The following is a 17,363-nucleotide window of genomic DNA, read 5'->3' as shown; positions in this document are numbered from 1 at the left end:
TTGTCGGCATTGGTTATGCTCGGGCCTGGGGTGGGTGGGGGAGGTGGGGTGGTGGGGGTTTGAGAGAGGTGGGGGTGGATTTGGAGCTGTTGAGATTGGTTTGGGGGTTCCTGTCTCCCCTCAACTGTGAACCCCATCTTCACATAGCCATCAGATTCACAACAATCTGTACTTATAAAACAGCTTTAACATGGTAAAATTATCCATTTGGCTTCACAAGACTAATGATCACACAAAGGCGATATGCCCAACAATGAGCAGAAGCAGACTATTCCTTCTTATGCCTCTGAGAATTCCGTCACAGTGCAGAAAGAGGCCATTTGACCCATCGAGTCTGCATTGACCCTCTGAAGAGCATCCCACCCAGACCCAGCCCTCTACCCTATCCTTGTAACCCTGCATTTCCCAGTGACTAACCCACCTACCCTGCACATCCCTGGACACTATGGGCAATTTCCCATGGCCAGGTCATCTAACCTGCACATCTTTGGACTGTGGGAGGAAACCGGAGCACTCAGAGGAAACCTATCCAGACATGGGGAGACTGTGTAAACTCCACTCAGACAGTCACTCTGAGGGTGGAATTGAACCTGGGTTCCTGGCACTGTGGGGCAGTGGTGCTAACCAAACAGAAACAAGACAGATGACCAAAAACCTTGGCAAAGGAAGTGAGACATTGATCAATAGGAAATAGGTGCGGGAATAGGTCATTCGGTATAGTGAGCCTAATGTCCCACTCATTAAGATCATGGCTGATCATCAACCTCAAGTCCTTCCTTTAGATCAGAATCCCATAAGATATAGGAGCAGACGTAGGCCATTCAGCCCATCCATTCATTGAGATCTCCCCTGCTGTCCCTGATGTCATTGGTATCCAGAAATCTATTGACTTCTGTCTCACTGCCTCCACAGTGGAGAACTCCAGAGATTCACCATGTTCTGAGTCAAGAAATTCCTCCATATCGTAAACTTGAATGGCTTGTCCCTTATTGTTAGATTTTATCACTAGTTCTAGACTCAATAGCCACATCCGTGCCCTGCAACAATTTTGTAAGTTTAACTGTAAGTTTCACTATTCACTCTGGGGCAGTTAATAGCTAATCTAGAGGGTCTAGGCTAACACTCTGGAGATATGAGTTCAAATCGTGTTGTGGCAGGTGGGAAATTTAAATTCACTGAATGCGTTCTCAATTTTAGTGCCATGGAACTACCTTCAATTGTCATAAAGACCCATCCTCATTCACTAATATCCTTCAGGGAGGGACATTTGTCATCCGAACCTGAGCTGCCAATCTCTGATCAGATCTAAACTTTGTACGCCTGCTCCCTTCCAGTTGTGAATGGTGGTGGGGGATGCGGGGATACGATTAAACACCCAATAGGAGTAGAGGGCTCCACAATATCCTAATCCTCAATGCTGGGGAAAGTTCATAATATCAGTGCAAATGATGTGGAGGTGCCGGTGTTGGACTGGGGTGGTTAAAGCTCAGAAGTCACACAACACCTTACTTCACCTGACAAAGGAGCAGCGCTTCGAAAGCTCGTGATTTCAAATAAACCTGTCGGACTGTAACCCAGTGTCGTGTGACTTCTGAATGACTGACAACGATGAGGCTGAAATATGTGGATCCATCTTCAGCCAAAAATGACAAGCGGATGAACCATCTCGACCTCCTTCAATGGTCCCCAGCATCACACACACCAGTCTTCAACCAATTCAGTTCAGTCCAGATGATGCCGAGAAACAGTTGGAGACACTGGATACTGCAAAGGCCCTGACCACATTCAGGCAATAGTAATGAAGACTTGTGCTCCAGAACCTGATGTTCCCCTAACCAAGCTGTTCCAGTACAGCAACAACACTGGCATTTACCCGACAATGCGGAAAACTGCCCAGGTATGTCCTTGCACGAAAAGCAGGAGAAATCCAACCCGGCCAATTACCATCAGTCTACTCTCAATCATCAGCATAACAACAGATGGGGTTATCGATAGTGTTCTCAAGTGGCACTCAGCTTCAGAGCTTAAACATTGTAGCCCCAATTTCTTTGCATGTACACACCCAACAAACAGCCATCTGTGTATTTTTATTCCTGCAATCGTTCTCCTCAAACAGCTTTCATTGTTATTTATCTGAATGTACCTCTCTCTTCCTATAGACATCTTTTTATCTATGTCCTGTCTATGTTTTAACCTTGTACACGTCCATCTCCACTTATCTTTTTATTTTTCTACTTCTCTTTATGTATCTATCATTTTCCCTTCATATGCTTGTGTAACGTATGGGGCTGTGTCTATCGGATTGCTCACTTCTCTCGAACGTCACCTCATATTTCTAGCTCGATAGGAACTTAGCTCTCTGAGACAGAATGAATAAAAGATGAAACTGCCAGAAATCTAAATTTAATGGTAGAAAGTGCCGGAAGCAGGCATCGGATGCATGGAAAATATGAGTCAGATTATTACTTTAAATGTGGACTCTTCCCCAAGAGTGGAACAGTGGAAAGCCAATGAATTCATTAACAAAACTACTTTCATAGAATCCCTCCAGTATGGAAGTAGGCCATTCAGTCTATCAAGTCCACACTGACCCTCCAAAGAGCATGCCATCCAGACCTACCCTATCCCTGTAATTCCCATGCCTAGTCCACATTTTTGAACTTTGGGAGGAAACCCATGCAGACAAGAGAAGAATGTGCAAACTCCACACAGACGGTTGCCCAAGGCTGGAATAGAACGCGGGTCCTTGGCGCTGTGAGGCAGCAGTGCTAACCACTGAGCCACCGTGCCAACCTAGTAAAGTACAGGCCATTGGATCAGTACTGTCTCTCTAATAGACCAACCTAAAATAGGTGTAATGGTTGCATTTGGTGAAGTCACTGGGCTAGTGAATCACCAGGCCAGGCTAAGCTTTTGTGAACGTGGATTCAAATCCCTCCAAACAGTTGATAAAGTTTATTGATAATTTATAAAACTGGTCTCTGTAATGGCAACTGTGAAATTGTGATTAAAAGCACATCTGCTTTAATTTGTTAAAAATCACACCACACCAGGTTATAGTCCAACAGGTTTAATTGGAAGCACACTAGCTTTCGGAGTGACACTCCTTCACCAGTTAATAGTGGAGGGCTCAATGCTAACACAGAATTTATAGCAAAAATTTACAGTGTGATGTAAATTTTTGCTATAAATTCTGTGTGTTAAGATTGAGCCCTCCACTATCACCTGATGAAGGAGCATCGCTCCGAAAGCTAGTGTGCTTCCAATTAAACCTGTTGGACTATAACCTGGTGTTGTGGGATTTTTAACTTTGTACACCCCAGTCCAACACCGGCATCTCCAAATCATGACTGCTTTAATTAATAATTCTGGTATTGAAAGCCACTTTCAGTTATAATGACCATTGGCACAATTGTTTCACTATTCTCCCTTAGGGAGGGAAATCTGTCAACTTTGTCTGGCCCGGCCGACATGTAATTCCAGACAGACAGCAATGTCACTGACTGCTAATTGCCTCTCAGTTAAATGACAGGGTGGGAGGTGCAACATGATACCAAAATTGGAGGTGTAGTGGACAGCGAAGAAGGTTACCTCAGATTACAACGGGATTTTGACCAGATGGGCCAATGGGCTGAGAAGTGGCAGATGGAGTTTAATTTAGATAAATGCGAGGTGATGCATTTTGGGAAAGCAAATCTTAGCAGGACTTAGACACTTAACGGTAAGGTCCTTGGGAGTGTTGCTGAACAAAGAGACCTTGGAGTGCAGGTTCATAGCTCCTTGAAAGTGGAGTCACAGGTAGATAGGATAGTGAAGAAGGCGTTTGGTATGCTTTCCTTTATTGGTCAGAGTATTGAGTACAGGTGTCGGGAGGTCATGTTGCGGACATTGGTTAGGCCACTGTTGGAATATTGCATGCAATTCTGGTCTCCTTCCTATCAGAAAGATGTTGTGAAACTTGAAAGGGTTCAGAAAAGATTTACAAGGATGTTGCCAGGGTTGGAGGATTTGAGCTATGGGGAGAGGTTGAACAAGCTGCGGCTGTTTTCCCTGGAGGCTGAGGGGTGACCTTATAGAGGTTTACAAAATTATGAGGGGCATGGATAGGATAAATAAACAAAGTATTTTCCCTGGGATCGGACAGTCCAGAACTAGAGGGCATTGGCGTAGGGTGAGAGGGGAAGGATAACAAAGAGACCTAAGAGGCAACTTTTTCATGCAGAGGGTGGTACGTGTATGGAATGACCTGCCAGAGGAAGTGGTGGAGGCTGGTACAATTGCAACATTTAAGAGGCATCTGAATGGGTATATGAATAGGATGTGGGCCGGATGCTGACAGGTGGGACTAGATTGGGTTGGGATATCTGGTCGGCATGGACAGGTTGGAGTGAAGGGTCTGTTTCCATGCTGTACATCTCTTATGACTCTATGACTCTAAATGCTGGCCTTGTCAATGACACCTAAAGAAGAGAAAAATATCCCACAGCTTGATGCTGTCTGTGTTGCCCTGGGACTCCTTCACTTTTCATCACTTTTTATGGTGTTGTATAAATGATCCCTCAACATTTAAGGAGATGTCTTCATCATTCTCATGACTTCTGAAAATACTTCCCAGGAGATTGTACAGGATGTTGGTGAAGCCTTTTCTGGACTGCTGTGTCCAGTTCTGGCCGTCCAGTTATAGGAAGGATATTATTAAACTGGGGAGGGTTCAGACGAGTTTTACCAGGATGTTGCAGGGTATGGAAGGTTTGCGTTATAAAGAAAGCTGGATAGGCTGGACTTTTTTCACTGGAACGTCGGAGGTTGAGAGATGACTCAATGAAAGTTTACAAAAAGGGGTATAGATAAGGTTAATGTTAGTTGGCTTTTCCCTAAGATGCGGAATTTCAAGACTAGGGGGGCACATTTTTAAGGTGAGAGGAGAGAGATTTAAAAAAGACATAAGAAGCAATTTTTTTAAAAAGAGGGTGGTTCGTGTGTGGAATGAATTTCCTGAGGAAGTGGTGGATGTGGGTTCAATTGCAATGTTTAAAAGACATTTGGATGGATACATGATTAGAAAAGGTTTGGAGGGATATGGGCCAGGAGCAGGCAGGGGTACTAATTTAGTTTGGGATTATGGTCAGCATGGACTGGTTGGGCTGAAGGGTCTGTTTCTGTGCTGTCTGACTCTATGACTATGACTCTGTGAGTACTTTACCTAACCTTTTAGAATCTTGTTGCGATCCACTTGCCATTATCTAACCCTGGCATTATATCTTTCTATTCTTTTATGAATATATGAATCAGGACCAGAAGAAGGCTATTCAGCCCCTCATGCCTGCGCTGCCATTCAAGATGATCATTGCTGATCATAATGCAACCTCAAATCCAATCCCCGCCCACCCCGATAACCTTTCAACTCCTCGCTTAACAAGAAGCCTTGTACCTGTGCCCTAAAAGTATTAACGGGCCTTGATTCCAACAACCCTTCAGGAAGAAACTTCCAAACAGGTACGACCCTCTGAGAGAAATACATTCATCTAATCTCAGTTTTAAATGGGCGACCGCTGATTTTTAAGCAGTGACTCCTAGTTCTAGGAGTCTTTGCCTCTAATGAATTGACATCTGTCCTTAAATGAGGTGACCACAATTGTGCATTGCACTCCAGCTGTGTTCTCACCAGAGTCCTGTATAAATGAAGCATAACCTCAAATCTTTTATATTCAATTCTTCTTGAAGTAATGATAACATTTTATTTACTTTCCTGATGATTTACTGTACCTGAATACCAACATTGTGTAATTTTTTTTCACAAGGACCCTGATCTCTCTGCAGCTCTGAGCTCTATTACCTCTCACCATTTAGATAATAGACTTTTTTATTCCTACTGCAAAATGGACAACTTCACATAGTATTCCATTTGCCACACCTTGGCCCCCTCACGTGACCAATCAATATATTTTTGTAACCTCCTTGTGTCTCTTCACAATTCACTTTCCTGTCTAGAAAATTTGACAATAATACATTTCCATCCCTTCATCTAAGTCATTTATCTAAATTACAAACAGTTGAGGTCCTCGCACTGATCCCTATTACCATGCATTGCATGTTGCCAACATGGAAAAGACCCACTTACAACTATTCTGTACTTCCTGTTTGCCAGTATGTCTTCTATCCATGCCAATGTGCTCCCTACTACACCTGGAGACTGTTTTAAAAATACCCACATCAACATTTGATGTTGCAGCTTCTGAAATCTTAGTAGAATCTACACATTCCTTTTATTCAAAGCATATAATACCTCCTTAAGAAACTCCAGTAGATTGGTCAAACATGATTTCCCTTTCATAAAACCATGACGACTCTGCTCAATTACCTTGAACTTATCCAAATGCCCTGTTATGTTTTCTCGCATTTTCCCCATGATGATATTAAGCTAACTGGCCTGTATTTTGCTGCTTTCTCTCTCTATCCCTTTTTGAATAAGGTGGATACATTTGTGGGTGGCACGGTGGCACAGTGGTTAGCACTGCTGCCTCCCAGCGCCAGAGACCCAGGTTCAATTCCCGACTCAGGCGACTGACTGTGTGGAGTTTGCACATTCTCCCCGTGTCTGCGTGGGTTTCCTCCGGGTGCTCCGGTTTCCTCCCACAGTCAAAAAGATGTGCGGGTTAGGTGAATTGGCCATGCTAAATTGCCCGTAGTGTTAGGTTAAAAGGGGTAAATGTAGGGGTATGGGTGGGTTGCGCTTCGGCGGGTCGGTGTGGACTTGTTGGGCCAAAGGGCCTGTTTCCACGCTGTAAGTAATCTAATCTAATCTAATCATTGATTATCTGCAATCTTATGGGGCTATCCCCGGAATAAAGGAATTTGGAAAATTAACAGCAATGTATCAACTGTCACACTAACCACTTATTTTACAAACCTAGGATAAAACCCATCAGGACCCAAGCACTTCTCAACCTGCATCTCCAAGTCTCAGTACCACTTCTCTGGTTATTGTGATTTTCCCGTGTTACTCCCTCTCTTCCATCTCCTGGTTTATTGCTGCTTTTGGCTGTGAATTTTATCCTCTTTGGTGAAAACTGATATAAAATATCTGTTCAATTCATTTGCCATTTCTGTAGTTTCCATTATTAATTCTTCAGACACACTTTCTTTAGGATCGACACTCACTTTGTTAACTCTTTCAACTTCAAACATTTACAAAAACTCTGTTTTTATATTTCTGGCTAGCTCTCTTTTCAAACTAATTTTTCTCCCTTTATTAATATCTTTCTCATTCTTTTGATGTTCTGGCTAACGTTCTGAACTGCCGTCTGTCGTTACACAACTAAATGCTTTTTATTTAGTTTGATACAATCTTTAATTCTCTAATTAGCAACAGAGGGTAGGTCTGGCCTGTGGATATTTTCTTCCTGTTGTAATGTGTTCATTCATCTATTTGGAAGTATCTCCCTGAAATCTCTGCCAGTGTATCTCTATTGACTTATCCTTGAGCCAAGTTTGCCAATTTACTTCAGCCCACTCTGCTGTCACACCCTCACTGGTTCTCCTGCATCGACGTCACATCTAAATCATTTACTGCAGCCATACCCTCTATTATTAATTGTTTTTATTCATTCATGGGATGAGGCCATTGCTAACTAGTTCAGCATTTATTGCCAATCCCAGGAGGCAGAAAAGAGTTAACCAATGGGTCTGGAATGAAATGTAGACTAGACCAGGTAAGAATCTCCCTAAAGGACATTCATGAACCAGGTGGGTTTTTCCATCAATTAGACACTTAATTGCAGATTTTCTTTTGTTATTGAATTCAAATTGCAGCATTTGCTATGGAAAGGATTTGAGCCCAGGATGTTACCTGGGCATCTAGATTAACAGTCCAATGATAATGCCACTAGGCTATCACTTCCCCATGAATTGTTTATCTATCCAGGTGCCTCTGAACATTTGCTGTTCACATAGACCAATGAAGAAGGGCTTATGCCCGAAACGTCGATTCTCCTGTTCCCTGGATGCCGCCTGACCTGCTGCGCTTTTCCAGCAACACATTTTCAGCTCTGATCTCCAGCGCCTGCAGACCTCACTTTCTCCTCAATGACACATTGGTTTAGTGACTGTTCAGGGGGATTTTATCAGCGGCTAAGATGGATTGATGAAGGAAGAGGAGAAGAAAAATCATGGGTGCCGGGTTATTTGCATGACTGGGTTGCTCTGAATGGCCAATCTCTCTTTTTGCAACCTGTGTGTGTCATTTCCCTGGAAGGCTCATTTTGCATACCACACAGGCAGTTATTGTAATGACTATTTACTTTCATTAAGCAACCTCTGCAAAAGGACCACATCTCATTGTGAGCACACCACCAAGGTTCAAGAAAACAAAATTAAAGAGACAGTGGGAAACTATAATTAAAAAGCATAGCATGGGAACTGTCCCAACTACAGTGCAGAAGGCAAAAGAATAGATTTAATAGAGGGTTATGAAATAATGATGGGTTTTCATCAAATGTTTAAGAAAAAGACTATATCCTCTGTTGGAGGAGACAATGATGGGAGGGTGATGGTGGGTTTATTAATTTAGAATCCCATAAAACATTGACATTACATTTATTGCACAGAAACAGACCATTTGGCCTGATGATGTGTTCACGCTTCTTCTCGTGCTCCGCACCTGACCCTACTGTCATATTTTACTATTCCTTTCTCCCCTATGTATTTATCAACTTTCTCCTAAAATATGCCCATGCTCTTCTCATACTATCCTTATTGAGTTACATATTGAATCCATGGGGGATAATAGCCACCAGCTTTGTTCTGTGGCATACCAGTGAAGGCTTTTCTCTTCATTTAGCTTGGCAGACCCTCTCATAATCTGAAGGATTATGTTACCACGCCCATGCACTCTCTACAGGTGCTGCTGGAATTCAAATACTTTGCCATAGGGAGTGGTCAAAGGAGAAACCATTGCAACTCTAAGGTGAAATATATTATCACTAAATAGCTAGGAACACATGAGATAGGCCAAATGGACTGCTGTGCTGTGAGCCTTCACGTTTCATGGTGATTCACAGTGGCTCAGTGGTCAGCACTGCTGCCTCACAGCACCAGGGTCCTACGTTCAATTCCATCCTCGGGCGACTATCTGTGTGGAGTTTGCACATTCTCCCCGTGTCTGTGTGGGTTTGCTCTGGTATCCTCCCACAGTCCAAAGATGTGCAGGTTCGGTGAATTGGCCATGCTAAATTGCCCATAGTGTTAGGTGCATTAGTCAGAGAGGGGGTGGGTTGCTCTTCAGAGGGTCGGTGTGGACTGGTTGGGCCGAAGGGCCTGTTTCCACACTGTAGGGAATCTAAGTGGGAAGGTAAGATCAAGGGGACTGCCACTATGCTAGTGTCACTGGCTTAGTCATCCTGATTTTAATGCTCTCGGGATACGTTTTCCAAACCAATTATAGTAGCTGCTGGAATTTTGAAACAAAACACCTTCAGGGGCAACTGGGGATGGACAATAAACGCTGGCCAGCCAGTGATGCCCACATCCCACAAATTATTTTAAAAAACACATTAGTGACCAGCATAAACATCATGGATTGATGTAAAAAAGTCTGTCTGGTTTACTCCAGCAAAGGATTTGAGAATATAACCTTTTGACCTTGTCTTGTCAACATGTGACTCCAGATTGACAATAAAGTCACCATAGTCGTCTTCTCTCAATAGGGGAGGAAGTGAGGACTGCAGATGCCAGGCAGTCAGAGTCGAAAATTGTGGTGCTGTAAAAAGCAGAGCAAGTCAGGCAGCATCCAAGGAGCAGGAGAGTCGACCTTTTGGGCATAAGCTCTTCATCACACATTCCTGATGCAGGGTTTATACCCAAAATATTGGCTCTCCTGCTCCCTTATCTCACCAGAGGTAGACAAATTGGGTGAGGGGGAAGAGGATAAGAAGGCAGGACCTTCATGATAGCCTCAGCTGGTGTGAGAATTGAACTCACACCATTTGTAATACCCTACATTGTAAACCAGCTATCCAGACAACTGAGCTAACACACCACTGTCATTGATGCTGGACTGCCCTCTGAAATAACCCAGTCAGCCATTCAGTTAGGAATGGGCAACCAATGCTGGTCTGGCCAGCATTACCAACATTCCATGAGAGAATTAAAAAAAAGGAAAGCTCAAGACTTAAGTGGTAGTTGAAGTTACGTTTCTAAGAACATAGGGACATGGCAAGATGAGGATTTTGGGGGTCCTGGGGAAGTATGAGTCAGAGTAAGAAGATAATAATAAAACAGGATTTTAACCTGGAGGAGGACCTGAAGGTTTAGTGGTTGGTAGTACCTGTGGGAATTACTCTGATATGATAATGTCTCCATTTTGACCAAACACTAGCAAGTTCAGGTGATTAGGCGAAAGTGGGTACTGCAGATGCTGGAGATGAGAGTCTAGATTAGAGTGGTGCTGGAAAAGCACAGCAGGCCAGACAGCATCCGAGGAGCAGGAAAATCGATGTTTCGGACAAAAGCTCTTCATCAGCAAGTTCAGGTGATTATTTAGTGTTGCTTCCCCACTCATTTGCGCCATCTTCCCATAAATTATTGTTTCAGGTGGACTGTCAATTCATCAAGGCTGAATATTGTTCAAAACAAAAATAGAAGTTGCTGGAAAAGCTCAGCAGGTCTGGCAGCATTTGTGAAGAGAACTCAGAGTTAACGTTTCAGGTCCAGTGACCCTTCCTCAGAATTGTTCTGTTTGAGTTCTGAGGAAGGGTCACCCGAAACGTTAACTCTGATTTCTCCTCACAGATGCTGTCAGACCGTCTGAGCTTTTCCAGCAACTTCCGTTTTAGTTTCTGAATTACAGCATCCGCTGTTCTTTCATCAACTATAGCTCAACACCTTTTACTTCAGCACAGGCTGACACCATACCTGGAATGAAGACAGAAAATGCTGGGAATTCCCAGCAGGTTAAGCAGCTTCTGTGAAGACAGAGAGACAGAGGTCACTTTTCAGTTGGTTGAGAATTGTGCTTCATGGTTCAGTCTTTCAGTAAATTCACTGAATGTGATGTAACCAACTTACAATTGCAGATGCCATTTATGCCAATTTTGGAATATTGCATACAATTTGTCCTGCTATAGGAAGAACGTTGTTAAACAAGAAAGGATGCAGAAAACATTTTCAAGGATGTTGCTGGGACTGGAGGGTTTGAGTATTAGGGAGAGACTGGGGCAATTTTCCCTGGAGCGTTGGAGGATGAGGGGTGAATTTATAGAGGTCAAGAGGGGCATTGTTAAGGTGAGTGTCTAAGGTCTTTCCCCCAGGGTAGGGGAGTCCAAAACTAGAGGGAATAAGTTGAAGGTGAGAGGGGAAAGATTTAAAAGGGACCTGAAGGATAAATTTTTTTATCCAGAGGATGGTGCACGTATGGAACAAGCTCTCAAAGGAAGAGGCAGATACAGTTACAATGTTTAAAAGACATTTGGACACGTACATGGATAGGAAGCATTTAGAGAGGTATGGGTCAAACACAGTCAAATTGGACTAGTTAAGTTTGGGAAACTTGGTTAGCATGGACGAGTTGGACTGAAGGGTCTGTTTCCATGCTGTATGACTCTATGATACATTTCAATGCAACTTACAACAAAGAATTGCATGGTAATGACCCTATTTTAGAAGATTTGTCAAACTCATTCCCAATTTGTCGACCCCTTTAGATGAAGTATTTATCAAAAGGAAGACCTTTATGCCTTTTCTGGATGACACAGAAAATTAACTCAAGATACTGTGCATGCAACAAATTAATTTGAAGATTTATTAATATGGGCTAAGAAAACAAGAGTAAAAGGGGTTGTGTTGAACTTGTATAAGACAGTAATCTGCCTCCAGCTCTGCATGCTGTGTTTTAGGAAGGATGTGAAGACATTAGACAGAGCGCTGAAAAGATTCATGAGGTGAATCAAGGGTATGGGGTTTCAGATATTTAGATAGATTGGAAAAGCTGGGGCTGCTTTCCCTGAAGAAGTGAAGGCTGACAGGAGATTGATTGATGTTTTCAAGTCATGAGAGGTTCAGGTAGGGAGAAAGTGCCCCAGCTTGTGAAAGGGTCAGCAATGAGAGGACACAGATTTAAATTAACAAGAGTGACATGAGGGGAAACATTTTCACGGATCAAGTGGTTAGGGTCTGGAACACGCTGCCGGAGAGTGTGGTGGAGTCAGGCTCAATCGAGATGTTCAAAAGGGAATTAGATGTTTATGAGAAAGTAGAAAATGTACAGGGTGACGTGAAAAACGCATGGGAATGGCGCGAGATCCACTTGGAGAGCCAGCACAGACAATGTGGGCAGGATGGCCTCCTTTGGCCGTATAACAATGCTGTGATCTTGCTTAATTTGCTCAGAGCAAAGACACTACCACTTTTTTTGTGTGGCAGGATCACAAAAAAATGGATGAAGCAATTTATGTTGCTGATATTTTACAACCTCTTACTCCTGCCATGAGGCACCAAATGCACAGATGAGGCCTTACTGTAATCTCTCATGACAGTATAATTGGTAGAAGACTTGGATCTGAAAACCCTTTACTGCTGACATTTGGGATATTTGATTTCCATGACAATTCCTTTTTGGTACTTTTGGCATTTTCACTCCGAGGGAGTTTTATCAATGCAGGTGCTTGTACTGCTGATTCTGAGACCCTGAGCAGTGGAATTGTCACTTTAATCTTCATTCAATCTCTCTCCCTCTCTCCTGCTTCTTTAAAAGCCTGCACTAATATCTTTCAATAAATACTACAGACACTGGAAAGCTGAAACAGAAACAGAAAGTGCTGCAGAAACCCAGAGAGAGAGGAGCAAGAGTTACAGCAGGGTGGCTCAGTGGTAAACATTGCTACTTCATAGCGCCAGGGACACAGGTTCGATTCCAGCCTCGGGTGACTGTCTGTGTGGAGTTTGTATGTTCTCCCCGTGTCTGCATGAGTTTCCTCCCACAGTCCAAAGATGTGCAGGTTAGATGAATTGGCCATGCTTAATTGCCCAGAGCGTTCAGGGATGTGTAGGTAGGTGCATTAGTCAGGGGTAAATGTAAGGGTGGGTTACTCTCTGGAGAATGGATGTGGACTTGTTGAGCCAACTGGCCTGTTTCCACACTGTAGGAATTCTAAGATAAACAGAGTCAGAATTGAAGGGTGGTAGAAATGTTGTTGTATTTCCCTGTTGAAAAGGTCGAGGAAATGGTTGGTCAAAGGGGAGGTTCTGGGGGCGGAGGTGATCACTGGATTATTAATCCAGAGACCAGTTAATGTTCTGGGGACCTGGGTTCGAATGTCACCATGACAGATGGTGGAATTTCAATTCAATGAAGGCTGGAATTAAGAATTTAATGATGACCATGAATCCATTATCAATTGTCGGAAAAACCCATCTGGGTCACTAATGTCCTTTAGGGAAGGAAACTGCCATCCTTACCTGGTCTGGCCTACATGTGACTCCATACCCACGCAATGGGGCTTTGTCTTAACTGCCCTCTGGGTAATTAGGGATGGGCAATAAATACTGGTCCAGACAGTTACACTCTCATTCTGGGAATGAATAAAACAAACTATGATGCATTCAATGCTGGATAAAAGTTTATAAAATAATGAGGGGTATAGATAGAGTTGATGGTAGTTGTCTTTTCCCTAGGATGGGGAATTTCAAGACTGGGGGGGGCACATTTTTAAGGTGAGAGGAGAGAGTTTTAAAAAAGACATGGGTCAAATTTTTTACACAGAGGGTGGTTCACATGCGGAATGAACTTCCTGAGGAAGTGGGGCATGTGGGTACAATTACAATGTTTAAAAGACATGAATAGATTAGATTAGATTAGATTAGATTAGATTACAGTGTGGAAACAGGCCCTTCGGCCCAACATGAATAGGAAAGGTTTGGAGGGATATGGGCCAGGAGCAGGCAGGTGGGACTAGTTTAGTTTGGGATTATGGTCAACATGGACTGTGTGGACCGAAGGGCCTGTTTCCGTGTATAACTCTATGATTCTATAACTGTTACTGTTCACTTTGACTTTTGTATCACAGCATTTTTGTCATTTCTTGTCTCTGACCATCGACCCTGTGATGTGATCGAACCATGTCAAGAGCGTGGCGCTGGAAAAGCACAGTTGGTCAGGTAGCGTCCAAGGAGCAGGAGAGTCGACGTTTCGGGCATAAGCCCTTCATCAGAAAAGCTTATGCTCGAAACATCGATTCTCCTGCTCCTCGGATGCTGCCTGACCGGCTGTGCTTTTCCAGCACTACACTCTCGACTCTGGTCTCCAACATCTGCAGTCCTCACTTTCTCCTGTGCAATAGAACCGTAACATCTTGAGGGTCTTGACAAGGTGGATGTGGGAAGGATGCTTCCTCTGATGGGAGAATGCGTAATTTGAGGTCCCTTGATAAATCATCCATTTAAAACAGAGCTGAGGTGAATATATTTTTTTCTCAGAGTGTTGTACACAAAATACTGAAGGGAATTGACAAAGTGGCCGTAGAGAGGACCTTTCCCCATGTGGGGTAATCTAGAATGAGAGGTCATAGTTTTAGGACAAGGGGTGACAGACTTAAAACAGAGATGAGGAGCAAGGACTTCTCTCAAAGAGTCGTGGATCTGTAGATTTTTCACCTCAAAGTGTGGTGGATGTTGGGACATCGAATAAATTTAAGGAGGAAATAGATTTTTGATTAGTAATGTGTTGAAGGGTTATGGGGAGTGAGGCCGAAATGAGATCTGCCATGATAGTATTAAATGGGATGAATGGCCTACTGCTCCTAGTCCATATGTGAGTTTTTGGAACTGTCTTCCTGAAAGATGGAAGCAGAGTCCTTGAATATTTTAAGGCAGAGGTGCAGAGATTCTGGTTGAGAAAGAGAGTGAAGAATTATTTGGATTTGAACTTACAGTCAGATCAGCCATGGGTCTTATTAAATGATGGAGCAGGCCTGAGGTCACTGATTACAGCTATTTTCTCATATTTTAATTTGAGTATTTCCTGCACTTTGTGTTTTCATCACTAATATCTCTTTCTGTGGTTATTGCATACTGCACAGGAGTGGCATATACATTGACATACTGAGTTACTGTGTCACATTTGTGAATGCTACATCTTGTAATTCACACAGCAGCTTACTGTAACCTCGGCTTTCGATTGTCCGAATTTCGGATTGTATGGCAAGAATGCAAGGTCCCAATGCTTGGCTAAACTGTGTTATCCAGCATTCGAGCATCCAAACGTTCAATTGTCCGAGCGAAACACTCCCTGTCCGTGCCCTTCGGCTAATTGAGGTTCCTTTGTAATATGCAGCAGTGTCATACCCAGTCACATACTGTGTTCCTGATAGAAATCCTCAGATATGTCAGATCCAGGTAAAGCAACAAAGGATTGCATTTACATGGCACCATGAATAATTGAATCCTTTTATTAATTTGTGGGATGAGGGTGTGACTGGCCAGGCCAGCGTTTATTGCCCAGAGAGCAGTTAAAAGTCAATGGCAGTGCTGTGGGTCTGGAGTCACATGTAGGCCAGACCAGGTAAGGATGGCAGTTTCCTTCCCTAAAGGACATGAGTGAACTAGATGGGTGACTGTTCCTGATGATGGGTTCATGGTCATCATACAACTCCAAATTACAGATACTTCTTCCCCATCCCTCCATTGAATTCAAATGCTACCATCTGCCGTGGCAGGATTTGAACCCAGTAAGAGTCCAGTGATAATACCACAAGGCCATTGCCACCCCTGGATTCATGGATCAAAATATTTTAAAGTACTTTACCTCATCAAGATTAATTAGCCTAATTTTCTTTTAATATCCTTTCATGGGATGTGGGTGTTGCTGGCTGGGCCTGGGAATGGGCAGGTTCAACTGAGACATTCAAGAGGATTACTTGGATAGAGACAGTGTGCAGGGAAAGGGCAGGGGACTGGCAGTGGGATTGGAGAAGGCCACAATGGGCTGAACGGCCACCTTTGCATCACTCTGATGCTGGGATTCTATTCTACATTGACCTGTGTTGTCTCGGTCTCTGTGCAGGTTTTAAGGAGAGTGCATATGCCTACGCCATCGCAGCAGCGGGGGTCGTTCACGCCGTCTCCAACGCCTGCAGCCTGGGCAAGCTGAAAGCCTGCAGCTGTGACGACAAGAGGCGCGGCGATGAGGAGGCCTTCCGTCTCAAACTCAACCGGCTCCAGCTGGAGGCGCTGAACCGGGGCAAAGGCATGGTACATGGGGTCCTCGAACCCCTTCCCACTGACCTGCCAGGACCCCAGGACTCCTGGGAATGGGGAGGATGCAGCCCCGACGTGGAGTATGGTGACAAGTTTTCCAGGGACTTTCTGGATTCCCGGGAAACCTACAAGGACATCCACTCACGCATGAGGCTCCACAACAACAGGGTGGGTCGGCAGGTGAGTGACTCTCTCTCTCGCTGTCTGCTTATGTCTCTCTCTCTCTCTCTGTCTCTCTCTCTCTCTCTGTCTCTCCCTGTCTCTGTCTCTGTCTCTATCTCAGTCTCGCTCCCTGTCTATGTCTCTGTCTCTCTCTTTTTCTTTCTCTCTCTCTGTCTGTCTCTGTCTCTGTCTCAGTCTTTCTCCCTGTCTTTGTCTCTCTCTTTCTCTCTGTGTCTCTCTCTCTTTCTCTCTGTCTCTCTCTTTCGTTCTCTCTCTTTCTCTGTCTCTGTCTCTTTCTCCCTGTGTCTCTGTCTGTCTGTCTGTCTGTCTCTCTCTCGCTCTGTCTCTTTCTGCTCAGAACAAAAACAAAAATCCACACATCGTGAAAACAGAAAAGGACAAGTGAGTGATAGCAGTTAGGCACTTGGTCTGTCAAGTGATCAGTGAATGTTAGGGGCTACTGTGGTAATGTCCCTACCTCAGAGCCAGGAGGCCTGGGTTTAAGTCCCATCTGTCCTAAATGTGTGTAACTTTAAAATTTTCATTCATGGAGATGAGGTAATTGCTGGCTCGGCAGCATTTATGGCCTACACCAGAGTTCAGCTCCATTGGAGTCATATGTAGGCCAGACCAGGTAAGGACGGCAGCTTCCTTCCCTAGGAATGACATTAGGGAACCAGATGGATTATTCCTGACTATCGTTTCATGGGCGTCATTAGACTTTTTGAACTCCAGGTTTTTATTGAATTCAAATTTCAATATCGGCCATGGTGAGATTCAAACCTGGGACCCTAGAACATGACCTGGGTTTCTGAGTTAACAGTCCAATAATAATACCACAAGACTATCGCCTCCCCCATAATGAAAGTTGCGGTAAGAATATCCCTGAACAGGTTGATTTAAAAAAATATACTCATTTAGCATTGAGGGTGCTTGTGTTATAGTGGTAATGT

At 43.8% G+C, this 17,363-nt stretch overlaps 1 protein-coding gene across 1 annotated transcript in view; it reads left to right on the top strand.

Annotated features, from left to right (window-relative positions):
* Window positions 1-17,363, top strand: part of wnt10a (wingless-type MMTV integration site family, member 10a) — an 83,248-nt gene that overhangs the window by 24,126 nt on the left and 41,759 nt on the right. The window contains exon 3 of the mRNA XM_043694598.2: window positions 16,055-16,428. Within this exon, the coding sequence (XP_043550533.1) occupies window positions 16,055-16,428 (374 nt within the window). The remainder of the gene's footprint in view (window positions 1-16,054; window positions 16,429-17,363) is intronic.

This window comes from Chiloscyllium plagiosum, unplaced genomic scaffold, assembly GCF_037043375.1.
Source record: "Chiloscyllium plagiosum isolate Xiang-an unplaced genomic scaffold, Cpla_swu_hap1 HiC_scaffold_7, whole genome shotgun sequence".
NCBI lineage: Eukaryota > Metazoa > Chordata > Chondrichthyes > Orectolobiformes > Hemiscylliidae > Chiloscyllium > Chiloscyllium plagiosum.
The sequence above is the reverse complement of the archived record's forward strand: the minus strand, read 5'-3'. Positions and strand labels throughout refer to the sequence as shown.